At 36.0% G+C, this 18961-nt stretch overlaps 1 protein-coding gene across 1 annotated transcript in view; it reads right to left on the bottom strand.

The window, feature by feature from the left end:
* The window catches only part of slc35f1 (solute carrier family 35 member F1), a 114221-nt gene that overhangs the window by 60956 nt on the left and 34304 nt on the right, over positions 1-18961 (bottom strand). The window contains exon 2 of the mRNA XM_060866187.1: positions 4521-4696. Within this exon, the coding sequence (XP_060722170.1) occupies positions 4521-4696 (176 nt within the window). The remainder of the gene's footprint in view (positions 1-4520; positions 4697-18961) is intronic.

The following is an 18961-nucleotide window of genomic DNA, read 5'->3' as shown; positions in this document are numbered from 1 at the left end:
CTCCTCTGATCAGCCGAGCACAGCGCTTCTTAATTGGCATAATATAAGTCAGACATAATAATGGCAGACGGACACGGACTCCTTCATCTGAAACATTCCTATCAGCATTACCCCAGCGTAATTAATAAGGGACCGGCTGCATTAATATGAGGAGTCACGTCTCATCTCTTCCGCTGATAAGAGTCACGATAAGAGAGAAAGAGAGAGAAAGGAAAAGATGGAACAAAGCCAGTTTCCTCTTCCACAATTCCTCCTCTATCTACTTACCCCAATTGAGCAGCGCCACAGTTTAAGTTTAAATCGAATTTGAGCAGGGTGCCAGGGGTCATACAAGTTCGTGAGGCGTGATGTGAGGAATGGGGGAGAGGCAAGCAGAACGTCCACTCACTAGTGGAGCTGAAGAAAAGGTGCTGTGTGTTGACTAGACACACATACACACACTTACACACAAACACAGTTTTTGAGTGGCCAGTTTTGGGTGGCATGCAGCCATGTTTACTGGAGCACCAAATAACGTTCGACAATCACGAAAGAAAAATAGAGGGAGAAAAGCGATTTGGCAGCGTTCGCTTGGACAATCATGATGGGAAAAAAAATTCATGTTCGAATCAGCAAATGAAATGAAAGTGGATTAATCATCAATTTAGCAAAAAATCTAACTTCATTGTGCTGTTTTTACTGACGTAACGCTGTATGGTTTTATCGTCTTGTCCTACTATTGTTTACTATTGTTCTACTTATGTAAAGCTCTATAAATAAAAGGTATTATTATTATTATTATTATTATTATTGTTGTTGTTGTTGTTATTGTTGTTATTATTAGATGTAAACTGTGTGGCTCGCAGCACCAAGATGCTCTTTCACTTTTACTTCTGTTCCTTTGTTTTTTATGTAGCTTTGTTTTTTGTCCTGTTTCTGCCCCGTCTTGTCATTTCCTGTTAAGTTCATGTTTAAGATTAAGCTCAAATTTTGGTCGTAATTCATGTATCTATTCAAACCTATGTATCTATGTTGTCCATTCCAGGACTGATTACAAAGCCTTTGGTTCAATGTTCTGACAACCTCATTGATTGACCTCAGCCAGTTCTTGACCCATTGTGTGATTTTACCCCTCGTTTCTGAGATTGTTTCTAGCCTGGCATGTTAAACTCTGTTGTTAGCCACGTGTGGACCACAGTTTGCACCTACAGCCTGTCTCTGTCCTGCTGTCCGTGTGATAATTGGACAACTAGCATAGTTGGGGTCAATCTTGTTTCAAGCGGTTAAGGTTCTGGGTTGTGGATCAGGGTTTAAGCCACAGCACTACCAAGCTGGGCCCTTTAGCAAGGCCCTTAACCCTCTCTTTCACTGTGCTGTAATATATATGTGACAAAATAAAGGCTTCTTCTTCTATAACAAACCTGCTAACTTGAAACATTCGTATACAATATCTTTAATTTGTATTGCGCGATAAAAAACAGGATGTCAGAAAAAACAGAAAAAATACTTTTGTGGCAGTTAAACCCAGAAGGCATCATGGATAATAACATCACCTCAAAACAAATGACATCGAATGGCTCTCAGTCTATACTCAGCCTTATACTATAGACAACTATCTCATACATTTTTAGAGAAACCCCTTCAAATAGCAGCTCGGAGCCGACAATGCAGACATCCAGCGTGACACAGATAACCAGGACTGACACTCCATAAGCCCTAAACCTTTCCTTTTACCAATCTTTGTCAAATACTCAAGCTTACAAAAGAAACAATTCTGTGCATCACAGATACTGTCTCCATTCACACTTTAGTTTAGTGTAATTATAATTATTTGCTATAGAACAAGATCTGGAAGGCCTCTGAATGGACAGCCTTGGATATGGTACATAGCAACCTGTCTGCTCCTATGTCTAGAAATTTCCTGCATCAATGAACCTCTGTACTGCATCTACTACTTCCCGAGACTCCATGTATAAGGTGGCATGAGTTCAATAGCACTGGAACTGGAACGACTCGTACCTGGGAAATTCTGCACCCGTTCAGGAAGTAAAGCGCACTGCATGTGTGTTTTATCTGATGACAACAAACCTGTAGTATGTGCAGCAGAGGTAAGCTGTGGGACACAGAAAATGTGAGGTGCCTTAAGGCTCATAATTTATTAGCACCAAAATAGGAAAAAAATTTAAAAAATACATTGAGTCACTAAATAGTTTAAATGTTTATTTGCGTTTCTGGAAAGCACCGGAAATAAACAAAAAAGCTATCTTTAAAAACAAAACGGTTCTCAGTAAAATTGTTCATCGTTCAAAAAATCCTTAAAGCCTCCTGACTGGATCCTTAAAGCCTCACTCAAATCAAACAGTCACTAAATTTGGTAACTGTAATGATCTTATAATCTTATTGTGTATTTTAGCTTGTAGTCTTGTATCAATCGAATTGACTTCGCTGTCGGACAATAAACCAGACCGACATTAAAAAGGGTTTCATCATTATATCGGTTTTGGTGTTGCCAAGGCAACAATTCATTTCCTAGTTTAATCCAAGTATAATCTGAGTCAAAGTCTGTCTTTTGTAATCGGCGTAATTCCGACGTGACAGGAAGGCTTCCCAGTCTGTCACAACTACATCTGCTAACTTCAGTCAATAATTTAAAAGGCACTGCACTGAAAGATGCACTGAACTGAATCAAAGAATCTCAGAACGCTCTGTACATCACGCTCGAAAAGAAGTAAGTAATCCTCAAAACTATCAACTTCCCCAGGCAATTCAAGCACATCAATACCCAAGAATGTCAGAATCTTTTTTTCTAATGTTCAAAACAAGTGGAGAGGTTTTACAGACGTTGCGTCAGAAATACTCGCTTTATTTAACAGCGTCAGGTCTTTGAAACGCAGCCTACGTGTTTTCAGTTTTTCATTTCTGAGAGGATATTTGATTTTCTCAGATCAATTATTGAAAGGATGACAGAGACAGGCTGATGTTTCCCTCTATGGAGCACAACACAGGTATGTCAGAGAAGGTAAAACACCAACACAAATGGAATGATTTTCTAACACAATATGGCTGAAAAATTCAATTCGATTTAATTCGATTTCGAAAATTCAATTCGAAAAAAAATTTCCAACCCTGTCCATTACAACGTTTGGATTTGGATTTTTGTTCCCACAAGGCACCCCTTTATTGCCATGTAGAGTTGTTTGACATATTGTAGCACCGTTTTAACAAAGCTATGTCCAAATACATGAATTACAAAAAATGTATGAATTCTGAATTTAGATAATGTCCATTTTATGTTCTAGCGCATGCGTTACTTAGACTTCATCCGCTGTTAAAATGTTTTAACATGTCTGTTTGACTTTTCATGGGAGAAGAATAATAAATTGAGGTTATGGAACCAGCATGTCAGTTCTCAGTTCACTTTAAATTAGATAGAATGCATTCATTCATTCATTCATCTTCTACCGCTTATCCGAACTACCTCGGGTCACGGGGAGCCTGTGCCTGATCTCAGGCGTCATCGGGCATCAAGGCAGGATACACCCTGGACAGAGTGCCAACCCATCACAGGGCACACACACACACTCTCTTTCACTCACACACTCACACACTACGGACAATTTTCCAGAGATGCCAATCAACCTACCATGCATGTCTTTGGACCAGGGGAGGAAACCGGAGTACCCGGAGGAAACCCCCAAGGCACGGGGAAAACATGCAAACTCCACACACACAAGGTGGAGGCGGGAATCGAACCCCGACCCTGGAGGTGTGAGGCGAACGTGCTTAGATAGAATGCAGTAAAGTGACAAATCCAAACGAGTGACTACGGCCGACATGGTCCGACTTTTCTTCGGTTCCCTATTCACAACTTTAGTTCCGGTTTTACTCTATGACGCAACAATAATATACAAATTTTTTTGTATAGTGCTTTTAACCATGGATATTGTCACAAATTAGCTTTACTTTAATAGGAACACTCAGGAAAAAATATATTTTTTAAACGTTTTATATTTAAGTATAATAACTTATATTATATTATATGTACAGTAATATAATTATATTTATATTTAAGTACAACGACATGCTGGAAAATCTCCCTTATATGATACGAGTAAGAAATCTTAAAAGAAACCAGACTACTCAATGGATGACACCAGATTGTAGAACCAGATTGTATATATTTAGGTTTTTTATAAATCCTGTTATTAAATACATCTAAATTACATCTCAGGGAACAGGAATGGGTTTGATATCACCATATACAAAAAAATACTAACCGTTTATATGAATTTATTGACCCTAGTAATCAATGTTTTTTTAATCTGACCCCAACTACCAAAGTTGGAATGTACGAAGAAAGAATTTCAATGTGAAAATTTATGTAAAAATCCATATGATCCATACTACAAATTCTTAAAGTCCTGAGTATCTACTTTTATACGAATTTCATATTAACCACCAATGTGGAGTGAGACATGACAAAGATATTCAATGATCAATATGGATACAAAAAAACCGAAGCAAACTCCATTCTTTCTTACCCTGCCTGACTGCGAGTGTGGTGGTGTAGACCAGGAACAGAAGGATGTAGTTGAGAAAGCACTGGAACACGGGTGTGTTGGCATGGTAATCAGAGGCCAGGTACTTGCTGGTCAGTCCAATCCCACAGATGAGCAGAGACAGGACCTGACCGAGTGCCAGTGTAAGGAAGAGCTCTCTGTAGACAAGAACAAATACACAACATGGTTATCTATCGTCCAACATTTCTTTCTCATCTACAATTCTCTACTTTACCTATTTGTCATAAATTATTTAATTATTTATTATACAGTTCCTTTTTAATAATTATTTAAACTTTTGATTACATTTATATTCATTATGTATAATGGCACCTGCAGTAAAGGCTGACTCCTGTCAGAGACTCTGTGTGTGTGCGTGTGTGTATGTGTGTGTGCGTAGGTGAGTAAGTGTGTGAAGAGGATGGAAAGGCAGGAAGGCATGAGAAGGACTCAAGGACTGTCAAGGAAAGGAAACAAGTCACAGGGGGGCTCCAAGCAAACACATTGAATACTAAAGCAGACAAACACACACACACACACACACACACACTGGAGGGCACCATAGTAGAGTGTCTATATGTGAATGTTATTTGAATAAAAAGAGAAATACCAGGAGCCTAATTTACCTAGAACTTGACAAACTGTGTATGTTGTCGTTTTGAGTCCTTGTCAGAACTGCAACAATCAATGATATAATGAAGAATCTGTTGAATTTTGTTTCAATTTAAATTAAAGTTATGAACTGCCACTTCATTGTAACCCTTGCTTTAAGATCGCTAAGACCTTAACCTCGGATTGAAATCTTATACAATGTTGATTTCATCCAATGTACATTTTTATACAACAAATATTTAACTAAGAAATATTAGTTATTGCACTACAACTGTAATATAACTATAGTAGTAGTACTAAAAGCTCTAGCAGTATTAACAATAGTAGTATTAGTGGTAACAGTAGTAGCAGTAAAAGTACTAAAAGAACTGTAAGATTAGCAATTGTAGTATTAGCATCAGTAACAGTACTAGTACAAATAGTAGTAACAAATGAATTATTAACAACTTATAAATAAGTATTAATAGTAGTTGTATTACTAAAAATTGGGAGTAGTAACAATTGTATTAATTATAGTACAGTAATAGCAGTAGTAATAACATTAGTAAATTTATTATTATAGTTATAGTAGCATAACTATTAGCAATAGTACTAACAAGAGTAGTATTGTAGTATTCACTATGTAACCAGGCAAGTGCCTACCAGTAGGGGGGGTGTGGTAGACTAATTATTCCAAGACTTTTTAAGCAGGCACTGGGAAGAGGCTTCGAGATTTGGGCCTTGTTTTAAAAGCACATGGGATATATTGCTGCCTTGTTTGGTTGTGTCTTGGTTATTCTTATATTGTTTGATTTGTTTATTTATGGATATTTATTTTGATGCTATGGGCAAATTGTTTTTGTTTACCTAGATGCAGATAAATTAAGCAATGCTGACTATGTATGTTGACAGCTGCTGGTATAGGTAAATATATGGGCTTTGTTTAATTTAATTAAGATGGGATGAAATGTTTTAATTGTATTTTTCTCTGGTACTGTGTTTTATTCAGATGTGAATAAATGCTCAAACATTGACTGATGGTTATATCTGCTATCTGCTAAAGAAGGTAAATGTGTTTCATATATTAATTAAATTGAGATTGTGCAGTTGGTAATCGTTTTAAATGTTTAGTGTTTTAATAAAATATAGGATGTATTGTTAATTTTGTTTTCTTCTGTTTTAGATTTAAGTCAATTGCTGTTTCTCCTGTGTTGTTTTTGTTTGGTTCCCTGGCTGGCCGGTCTCAGAGGTATGTGCTGCATGGTGGCAGCACATGTATTTTGTGGATTGTTTGTGTACGAGTCCGTTTGGCTGGGGTTTTGTTTTTTGTATTTCTTATTATAACACCTTCCCAGCCTTATGTCGCCAGCTTGATTTTTAGTGCTTGCTTTCTGTATGTGTGCGGGCCTTTCTGTGTATGGGATCTATGTTTGCCCTGTTTTCTTGATGTGGTTATGATTGAGGGTTTATGTTTGGAGTTGTGTTTAGTTTCATTTGAATTGTGGTGTTTTTTGCTTTCCAGTGTGAACTATCAGGGAGATGCTTCCTTACACTTTAAGGGCCTGCCACATGCCAGGAACTAGCTAATATAGTAAAAGTGTGAGTTGGCTATTAACATCTTGGAGAGCTGAGTTATTTACAGTACATAAATCCTTTTATGTCTGTTTTGTGTATATCCTTTGTCCTATTTTGTTAATAAATTTTTGTACCTTGAGTGACTTGAAGTGTTTCTCTTGCAATTAATTTTGAAGGAGTGGCCTGGTGGTACAACTAGTAATAATAATTGTCACATGGTAATACTGGGACTAACAACTGTAATATTAGCAAGAATTGTAGTAATATCAACAATTGTAATATTAGTATTAGTGGCAGTACTAGTAGAAATAGTAGTAGCATTATAAGTAGTCATAGAAGTAGTAATAAATATTAACTAATAATATGAAGTATTGTAGTATTGGAGGGGTGGTAACAATTTTAATTTTAGTGGTAGTACTATTAACAACTGTAAAAGTAGCAACAATTTTAGTATTAATATTAACAGCAGTAGTAGTATCATTCGTACTAACAAATATATCAGGGGTAATATTAGCAGTCGTAGTTGTAGTAAGAGAAGAATAACTGGTAATAATTGAAGTATATGCAGTAATAATAGCAATAATTGTAGTATTGTGGCAGTAGTAGTTACAATTTTAACAGTGGTATTAGTTGTACTAACAACTGTAACAGTAGTAAAAGTATTAATAATATCAACAATTCTAATATAAGTATTAATAGTAGTAACAATTGTAGTATTAGTTGTCGTAGAACTAGTAGTTGTAACAATAGTACAGTGGTAACAAGCATATTAGTGGTACTAGTGTTAATAATATTGAATATTGTAGTATAGCAGGAGTAGCATAAACAATAGTACAAACAATTGTAGCATTAAATACATTGTTATTTTTATTATTATTATTAGCAGTAGTAGTATTAGTAACAACTGTAACAGTAGTATCAAATGTATTATGTGTGGTAGTAGTAATAAAAGTAGTAATACAATTGACTATTGTAGTATTGGAGTAGTAGTGGTGTATTAATACTAAGAACTGTAACCATAGTAACAATTGTAATATAAGTATTAACAGCGGTTGTAGTGTCATTGGTACTAACAATTATATCAATGGTAATATTATTAGTAGTAACAATTGTAACAGTAGTAACAATTGTAACATTAGTGGTATTAGTTGTACTAACAACTGTAATAGTAGCAACAATTGTAGTATTAGTAGCAGTACTAGTACAATTAGTAGTAAGAATATGCAGCAGTGCTAGTAGTAGTGTTAGAAATAGATGTTAGAGATAAATAGTAATTTCATTTTAAACTTTAAATTTCTATTCTGTTTCTATGTATCTGTAAAGTTGTTTTCAGACAATGTCAATTGTTAAAGGTTTTATACAGTGATGCCTCGAGATACGAGTGCATTGACATACGAATATTTTGAGATACGAGCTGTGATTCGACCAAATTTTTGCCTTAAGATACGAGCAAATTTTGAGATACGAGCATCCGAGCCGCCGCTGCCGAAACAAAGATCCCCAACAAGACACATGCACGCGCACGCACGCAAGCGCACACACACACCCGCGCGCATGCACACACACGCCCGCGCGCATGCACACACACGCACACACATTCGGCACATGAGGCTTCGTCAATGTGTCAGTGAGCATGCTGAATGTGAGCCATGACATCAGAGGATTCGTTAGATGAGCTTTTTGCTGCTTGAGTTCAGCTTCGTCTCTTCCTTTTCTTACTGAATAAACAGTCTCATAATCAGAAATCAAGCAAAATCCACAATATTCAGAGTAAACTGCACACACACACGCACACATATAAAGCCGCCTTTCCACTGCACACAACAAACGACGGCTGATAAACAGGAAGTCATTCATCTCCTATGGAGAGTCGCAAAGGCGCTGCGTGAGGTGCCGACGATCTGCAGATCCGTAATTTTCGGATCCGTTTTAAGCGTTGAATCTGTTAAAAAATTTGAACTTGTGTGACTACACCGCATCTGATATGCCGACCGGACAGGTTTTTATTGAAACGACCGGCAGATGTTAGTGAGAAAAGAGTGACAAAAAGGCAAAAACAAGTGAAGAGAAAAGCGATGAAGAAAATTAAGCTTAATTAATGTAAAGAAAACAGAAATTGCAGCAATTAAGTTCAGTTAAGAGAATTTCAGTTAAGTTCGTTAATTTTAGTTTAGTTAAGTTCCATTTAAGTGTAAAGTAGCATTAAGAGTGTGAGTAAGTGAACGAAAGTGAAAGTGTAATTCCTCCTAACTCCTCCGCCTGTTTACTCCTCCCTCAACCTCCGTGCGCATCTTCCGTAAAGTAAAACCAGTTTATTTTTTTAACATTCTCTTTATTCTATTTTTTTATTCTATCTATTATTTTTTTAACATTCTCTTTAACATTCTCTACTTATTACTGTATGTATTTATACAATATTTGTCATTTATAAATACAGGTACTGTACATTTTTCATATTCAAAACACAAACAAAACAACTGGAGTGGAATTTTTGCGAGCTGGAACGGATTAAGGGGATTTCACTTGATTTAAACAGGGAAAATTGCTTTGAGATACGAGCAATTTGAGATACGAGCAAGGTCACGGAACAAATTAAACTCGTATCTCGAGGCATCACTGTACAGTTAAAATTGACAACAGAATTGAAAATAGTATTAAAAGTAGTAATAAAAGTGTTTAATAATATTTTTAAATGAAAGTAAATTCATAATATTAACAGTAGTAGCAGTGCTAGTCGCAATAATATTAACAAATGTAAAAAAAAGTAAAGCTAGTATACTAGTATACATGTAGCAGTAGTAGTACTAACAATTATAGTAGTATTAGTGGTATTAGGGTTAGTATTAATTGTAGCAGTGACATCACAAAAGAAGTAATAGTGGTAAGAATTTTAATAGTAGTAGCAACAGTAGTAGTAGGTTTTTTATTATGTTTTAATTATCAGACACATCAGTTAATCTAGAAAGTTGTCCCTGGTTTAGGATCAGCCCTGACAGCTGCCGCTCTCTTTTTTTTCTGTCTCTCCTCCATTTTCATAAAATGTGAGAGGTACAAGCCAGCATGTCTTCACAGCTCCCTCCAATATGATGACACATCCAGAAATAGCAAAGCTCACTGAGGTAAACTGGAAAAGCTACACTATATGATAAGGATCCAGCTGAGCTCAACTCAGATAACCTGTACTGGCAATGACACATTTAATAATATTTGTTTTACATAAACCTGAAGTCCATGTCCAGGTTTTTTCCCTGTAGGGTCAACTACACATAAAATACACTAAAAGTTAACCATTATAATGGATACTAAGGCAAAAAAAATATATTTAAACATCATTTCCAGCTGAAGCAGTAAATGATCTTTCAAGCAGGAAGATAAGCAAACAAACCTCTCCTCATGCTGAATGTGTTGAAAAGCTCTGTGTACTAATGTTATTCATGCAGAAACACACACAGAGGTGATTACGGACACTCACAGACGCATATTAAAATGTTAACAAATTCCATATATCAGGTGGACAAAAATGAAGGTTGTGTCAGTCCTCGCCTGAGGGATCCATCCACTCCAGCTGCAATTACCAGACAGCAACCTGACACCTGACAGTTCATACATTGCAACAGAACATGTGTGGCAGCCTGAGAAAACCTGCACATGGTGAAATCTTGACATTTGTAGCACTGAAAACTTTCCAGAATTGAAGCATTTCCTCTCAACCAGAAGAATTTGAACTTGAACTTTTTGTTAGAATTTATGGTCAAGGGTAAAAAGTGAAAATGGAGAACATTGAGCTTAAAGGTTCTTTTACAAAGTCATTGTTGAAAAGCAACTATTTTATATTGATATATTGCTCCATATTAAGTGTAATTAAGTTAAAAAAGAAAGAAATATATACTTATCTTACTTATATATATTGCTATTGTTCAAATAATTTTTTTTCCATTAATCTACACCCAGCACCACAAGATTCATTCATTCATTCATTCATTCATTCATTCATTCATTCATTCATCTTCTACCGCTTATCAAAATTACCTCGGGTCACGGGGAGCCTGTGCCTGCACCACAAGATAACAAGGTGAAAACAGAATTCTTGAAATGTCTGTAAATTTATTAAAAAGAAAAGTTAAATATCACACCTAAGTAAAATAAAATAAAATAGAGAAGATATAAAAACAGCTGTAATAGAAAAAACTACTAATAAAAATGCAATAAAAATAGTTATGGTTAAAAATAGAAACAGAATTATATGTGAAAACAAAGAGAAAAATATATAGAAAATATAAATAAATGAATTCATTAATTAATTAGCATACATTTCTATAATTCTGTTTTTTAGTTTGTCATTATGGGGTACTGAGCATAGATTAATGAGAAAAAAACGACTGCAACCTTAACCCTAACTATAAAACTGAAAATGAAAACACTTACTGAATCCATTGTATTTATTAATTTATTTATTTTACACAGAACATATTGCATTGCACACATCTGCACTTTATTCACAAAAATCATACTGTTCTGCCACCAAATCTATTTTTTTTTTTTAAATATTTTCTATATATTTTCCTGTTCATTGTACTAATAATTATATTTTTATTTTGTACTGTAACTATTTTTATTGCATTTTTATTCTATTTTTATTCCATTATAACTATTTTATTCTATCTTCATTTTTATTCTACTTCAGTCGAAAAACATGTCGTATTGTACATGGTTACGTATCTGACAAACATCATTTGAATTCGTTTTGAATTTAGACCATTAATTCTATCTCTATTTATAAAAATTTTTTCATAGACTACAGACTAACAGGCTAAACAGAAGCCCCACCCATCCAGTCATGGTAGAACTTATTATATATTTGATATCATGTATTTATTGATTTATTTATTAAGGAGTCATCAATAATTCTGCTGTCTCTGAAATGATCTTAATCTGATTTAATATTATCCTGTACTGACAGAGTAGTAAATACCTCGTCCACCTCTATTTACGGAAAAATAACATCAGTGACACATAATCAATGAGTAGAAGTTTATGATGGAAAACGGGTAATCACTGCGATCGTTATCCACATCCGTCTTCTCCTGAGATAAATGTCATCTGTCATCTGAATGAATGTGATGAACAGGAGCCTCATCGTCAGGAGCCTGTTCATCTCTGTTTATGATAATGATGCTACATGGTGCTAGGTTTGTTCTGTTGGATAAATATCCAATTGTCTCATTAGCACTCGAACGTCACATCTTTGTCATTGTGTCTCTACAGTATAAGTGATGGGGTGGGTTCATTGTGGAACATTTGAATAGGCTTAATTTTAAAATTAAAAGGCTCTTTTTAAACTATTTATAAACTATATATTTATGTATTTACATGTATGGCATTTGGTAAAAATACAAAAATTATTTAATTATATTTATTTATTTGCATTTGGTTATGAAAAATTATATATTTTGGAATTTGCTCATTGCACTATTTAAGATTAATTGGCGCTATTGTCTCTGTCTCTGGTTTTCTAGGTCTCTGCTGATTTGAGCTGTAATTCAGTGCTGGGAAATTTGGTGATAGCCGGATTATTCTGAAGGAGCAGATATCCATTATTTCTCCTTTTTGCGAAAGGCTTATTTGCTTATTCTCTCATGGGCACACACAATTACACGACTCTGCTGCCACTGTTGATGTGTGCCAACAAAAAAACAATTTTTTAAAGCAGCAGGAGTAATTAACTTCATTACATTAAACGTAGATAAAGCAGAAAACAATAGAGTGGGAATAGAAAAGGATTGAGAGTGGTCTGTGAGGTGTCCTTGTAATCCTCTGTTGTTTAGCGGAGGAGTGAAAGTTCACAGCAGTAGCCGTTGTTTCTAATAGAAACGCAGGAGATGTGTGGAGTGAGTGGTGACACTGATGGATCAGGCAGGATAAAACACTGTCTTACATCAGAATCTATTTACACTGCTATGGAAGGTACTTTAATATGAGTCTGTCTCTATCTGCCAGAATAACTGGCTGTTATACAGATGTTACATCAGATGGTAGAACACAGGCACAGGATGCCTGGGTGTAAATAAGGGTGTGTGGGTATGCTGTTAGAAAGCACTGCGTGATACAATATTTTGACACAATGCTATAATTTACCTGTATTTATGATGACTGATGACCACAAGGTTTTCAGACAAAATTTTAGTTTTTATTCTTTTTCCTAATTTAAGAAGAATCTTCACAACAATCCGTGTTAGAAATATGACAAAATATATCACTATGGAACAATCAGAGTGAGAGATATGACAAAAAATATGACACTACAACAATCAGAGTGAGAGATATGACAAAAATATGACACTATACAACAGAGTGAGAGATATGACAAAAATATGACACTACAACAATAAGGGTGAGAGATATGACAGAAATATAACACTATACAACAATCAGAGTGAGAGATATGACAAAAATGACACTATACAATAATCAGAGTGAGAGACATGACAAAGATATGACACTATACAACAATAAGGGTAAGAGATATGACAGAAATATGACACTATACAACAATAAGGGTGAGGGATATGACAGAAATATGACACTATACAACAATCAGAGTGAGATATGACAAAATATAACACTATACAACAATAAAGATGAGAGATATGACAAAAATGACACTAAACAACAATAAGGATGAGAGATATGACAAAATATGACATTATACAACAATCAGAATGAGAGATATGACAAAATATGACCCTATACAATAATGATAGTAAGAGATAAGACAAAAACATGACACTACAACAGAGTGAGAGATATGACAGAAATATGACACTATACAACAATAAGGATGAAAGAGGTATGACAAAAATATGAAACTAAGATGTCAATTTCAGGACTCATCAGGATACAAAACATATTACCTAGCATGCTAGCTGTTTTTCTCCAACCCAAACTAGCAAGGTCACTTCATAGACAATCCAAACAGCAAAAGCTAACAGCTAACATTAAAAAGTTTTTTGTTTAATTGTTTTATGAATATACCTTTCAACAGGCCAGATTCAAGACATCATGCATATGTTACAAAACACATCACCTAGCATGCTAGCTGTTTATTTCCAAACTGATCTAACTAGCTCACTTCATAGATGATTCAAACAGCAAAAGCTAGCTAGCTAACAACAATTCACACTTTTTTAAATCTATATAACCAGAACATGCTGCTGCATTTCACACTGTGACATTTAAGTGCAAATACAGTATTTAGTATTTTCAGGCAATAGTGTGTTTCTTTTTTATCCCAGCAGTACTGTTTAGCCAGATTAAATATTAATGCTCTGTACATATCTGATGCTTTCTCCTCATCCAGGAAGATTCTAAACCTGCCTGTACAATCTTATTGTACAACACAAGCAGAGAAGTGAAAACATTTGCATTTAGATGAAAACCAATTTGCTTTCCGCTGAAGCAATTACAGTTCAAATAAAATATGTAGACTTTTTTTGTTGCTCTTTGGTGCCTGTGTCATGATGCCCAGGGGGGTCCTACCTGAATAAATTTGGATTACGGCTTAAGTCTTATTACGAAAAAGGAAATGATTAAGAGAGACATCTTTTAAGACACATTTAAAAAGTTTACACATTGCTACTTTTCTTCTTGATATACAAAACCATACGTATGTGTCGGTGTTTTTAGTATTTATGCTCCACTTTATTAGGAACACCTGCTCATTAATGATTACAAAATCATGAAGAGCTTTTAATTAATTAATCTTATAATATATCTATTATTCATCATAGTATATTATATTACAGTACTAAACGTTTTGTACTATTGTCAGGATCCAGCCCAGACTTTGGCCACTTGCTTTTGTTTATGCTCTGTGTCACGTGTCTGCCCCGCCCTTGTCTCTTCCTCCCCGCCTCTGCACACTTGTTCCTCATGTGTTAATTGTCATGTCTATTTAGCCGTGACGGGAATCCTCGTCGTTTGTCTTCCTATGTCGTCTTGTCATGTCATGTTTTGTCGAGTCTTTGTCCCTGTTTCGTGTTTTTTAGTTAATAAATTCAGTTTATTTTATGCTATCCTACATTTAGGTCTGTTTTTATCCCTGTGTCATTGACAACTATATTTCTTATGTTCGTAAAGCTGCTTTGAGGCAATGTCCATTGTTAAAAGCGCAATACAACTAACATTGTATTAAGATAAATTTTATCATTATCCCTATATAAAGCAGGTATTCAACATGACATCAGAATTCAAAAAGAGGATAGACAGATTTGGAGAAATCTGGGGCGTGGCCATGTAAGACAGTTCGACAAAACTGTTGTTTTTTTTTTTTTATAATAATTAGAGGAACTTCAGTGTATAATAAGGATATATAGATCTATAAATATACATAAACAAATGCAAATATTTGGATCTGATTTGTTGGATATTAGAGCAGGGTTAGGGTTCAAGTCCTGCCTCCATTCTCTATGTGTGGAGTTTTTCTCTAGAGCTTCCTCTAGGTACTCAGGTTTTCTTAACCAGTGCAAAGACACTGGTCTGTAGGTTGTAAATGTTTGGCATTTCCACTCCAGGCTTCCTGTGTCCCTGTGTAAGATAAGTGCTACAGAAATATGAATGGATGGATTGTTGGCTGGATAGACTATAGTCATGCTACCATTTTAATTACTAGCCCTTGATTACAAAACCCTTTGATACAGAAACCCACTCACCAACAATCCCTTTCAAATATATACTAAAAAAAACAACTGTCATCTAATGCGCATGAAAATTTCGTATCGTTAAAACACAATGTTGAATCCGGGCTTCAATTCGTTCCTATCAGTGCTGTATTAGGAGAGCTTTTCCCATAGTATGCAGAAGAGATATTTGATCATTCCTTCAGCACAATTATTGAATTTCAAATGAAATGAATAACAGACACATTTATTATAGAAACATTTCATTTCCACAGTTTGATGACATTTTGTTGAGGTTATGCTTTTCAGGTAGTCTGAAAGCGATCGCCTGTATAATGTGCACATGTTTAGAGTGTCACGACAAGTGAGAAAGGGAATACAATAGTATGCATGTTAACAAGGTTGTGTATCTCAAATACAGTAATGAGCCGCAGCAAACTCCTGCATGCATGTAGGAGTAAGTCTGCTACACATGTCTCTTCTAGATCCCTTCGTATGTTGCCGGGAGATGCCAGGCGCTTTACCAGGTGCCCTCGTTGGCCAGGTTTGGCATCACACACACACAAAACCATGCAATCAGAGGCATCGCACCACGTAAACAATACTTTTACAAGAAAGTAGGTCACATCCCAACGGAGCTTGTCGGCTTACTCTGTTCTCATTGGCACGCTGTTCGAAAAAAAAATCACCGGATAACAGGGGTTGCCATGAAGCATGGATTATTTTTCAGAGATCAACTTGGCTTGGTGTCGCACAGACGGAGCTGTTAAACCGAGTCCCACTGCGACCATGGCACTAGCACCACCTGGGCCTGACGTGCTTCCACTACAACACATAATCACCCAGATTAACACCCACTAATGCGCCATATAGCCTCTGCCTTCCATTCTATCTCCACTGAGATAATCACACACATATACACACGCAGTCAGTAGACATTATTTTTGTTCCATATCTTGCCTGTTGAATAGCCACTAAGCTGTTTCTCTCATATTAGATCAGCATGGCACCGTTCCCTTTCATTATTCATACAGCCTCGCTCTCATTATATTCTTCTTAATGCATTCATTATTGCGCAATGAAAAGCACTAGGATAGTTAAAAAAGGAGCAGACACTGCGCTATATTTTAACAAGAAAGTGCTTTGAAAATATGTAAGAGATGGTATCATTGTGTCTGAGAAGACTAGAAGATCCAAGAACAGCCTTGCACGGTGAGAAATTAGTAGAAATATATTTGGAGGTGAAGATGCTCTGGCCAATTATATCTGAACCTTTATTATGTCCAATCTTGATTAAACACTCGGCAGGACAGTGGTGAAGCAGGTATCATTGTATGTGTGTGGCGTCCCATCCAGAGTGTATTTCCGCTTCACTCCCAGTGATCTCTGAATTCAAAACGAATATAAATGAATTAATAAATGTATGTATCACAAAACTATTTGATGCCAGATAAGTGAAACATATTTAAAAACAGCTCAGTATATTTGAACTTCCTGCTCTTCCATCAGCATTCCTTAGGACATTCCTCTAAGTGGATCAGTCTCCCTGTGGGGTCGCCGAAAGCCTGAGCGTTTGCGGCTCTACTGTCCACCTCACACGGTACAGTGCTTCATTTCACTAATTCACCAAGGGATTAGCAGAACACAAAGTGAATTTACACAAGGGGTTGAAAAGCCCCTTTAATCTGGCTCTGTCCGACCCTGATCTGTTCAAAACATCAGTGCGGCTCAAGCCTAGCATAAAATCCTCTCTCACTGCAACACAAGGGGGTTTTAAAGGCAGGCTTGGGAGCCGTGAAAAAAGGCTCAGAGCGTATTAGAAATGCCACACAGACAGGAAAGCCTGTTTAAAAGCAGTTTCAGAATACAACTAAGGTTTTATATCTGTAGTTCTATTCTCAGCAATCCATCTATCCATCCATCTATTCATTTCATGTACCGTGTATACAGTACTACACAGGGTCAGAGGAGGCCTGAAAACTATTCAAGAGGACGCGGACAACAAGGCAGAGGTGGAGGACACCAAGGATGGAGTGCCAATACATCACAGGGCCAATATATAGTTCAATAAAAGCACTGAAAAACAAAAAGCTGTAGTTTTTTCAAAGCTGTAACTGTTGCTCATATTAAGAGAATCCTCCTGGCTGGTTCTTTGCTTCTGTTTGGTTGTGTCCATGTTGATCATTGAATGTCTTTGTCATGTCTTACTCCACAGTGGTGGTTAATACAAAGCTCATATGAAATCAGACACAGAATGTGTAGCGTTTCAGAAGTATTTCTGTTTTTCCCTAGAATACTCAAAGCAATTGTTTTATTGAAAAGCTGAAAAAAAATTCTGAGTGTTGCTGTTGGTTTTATTATTATTATTATTATTATTATTATTATTATTATTATTATTATTATTATACAAATACAACAAACAGGGAAAAGTGCTGGTTCAAGTGCTTAAGAAAGAGGTAGGTCTTTACCAGTAGTTTGAAGATCATCTAGGGGACGTTCATTCCACCAGAGTCTTGATGTATACCTACCTCTTACCCTGAGAGATGGTTGGACCAGTCGAGCAGTGCTGGTAGATCTGAGGGTATGAGGTACAGTGTGAGGAGTGATTATAGCTTTACGGTAAGAGGGAGATGGTCCATTTTTGGCTTTGTAGGTAAGCATCAGTGTTTTGAATCTGATGCATTCAGCTACCGGATGCCAGCGGAGGAAGAACTGCAGTAGGGTGGTGTAGAGAACTTGGGCTGATTGAAAACAAGTCTTTCAGCTGCTTTTTGGATCATATGCAGAAAACGAATTGCGTTCATAAGTAGACCTGACAGCAGTGAGATGCAGTAATCCAGTCTTGAAATGACAAGAGACTGAACAAGTACCTGAGCAGCCTGTGTGGACAAAAATGGTAGAATCCTTCTGATGTAATAGAGAAGAAACCGACATGAGCGAGTTACATTATCAACACGTGACATGTTTCCTTTAAGGTCTACTTGACTTCAACAGTAAGGAAGGTCTGCATTTTTTATACTCATTAAAAAATAAATAGGGAACTTCTGCTACAAGATAACTTATTTCGCATATGTTCAACAAGATTAAATATTACTGGCTCCCATGGCAACAAGCAAAATGTGGAGAAATTTCTGTTGGTTTCTATTTTGGTCTTGTTTCAATTGATCTTTCACCTGCTTTGGGTTTTCTTCCTGATTACTTTGTCGATTTGTCGAGTGCATCATGTGTTACTAAACCTTGATCCTTTCTTTGTTTCCTGATTCATTGTTTTGTCTCTTCTGGTTTCAACTGTTGTGTTTTACGGACTTGAGTTCTGCCTATCAAACCTGCATGTCACAGTTACTATAAAATTATTTTAAAAAGGACAACATCAAATTTTTGTTTAAACACTAACTATCCATAGGACGTGCTCTTACAGGAAAATTATCAACTCTGGGTGGTAACAGTAACTCCGCAACCATCCACAACCACTGATTATTTTCCTTTAACAGCACACCCTAGGCTTATTATTCCTTAGACATAAATGTGTCAGCAGAGTTCTTAATGATATGACATTAAGCACCTCACATTATATTTCCACTG

The sequence above is a fragment of the Tachysurus vachellii genome, chromosome 3, assembly GCF_030014155.1.
Source record: "Tachysurus vachellii isolate PV-2020 chromosome 3, HZAU_Pvac_v1, whole genome shotgun sequence".
In the NCBI taxonomy this organism is placed as follows: domain Eukaryota; kingdom Metazoa; phylum Chordata; class Actinopteri; order Siluriformes; family Bagridae; genus Tachysurus; species Tachysurus vachellii.
The sequence above is the reverse complement of the archived record's forward strand: the minus strand, read 5'-3'. Positions and strand labels throughout refer to the sequence as shown.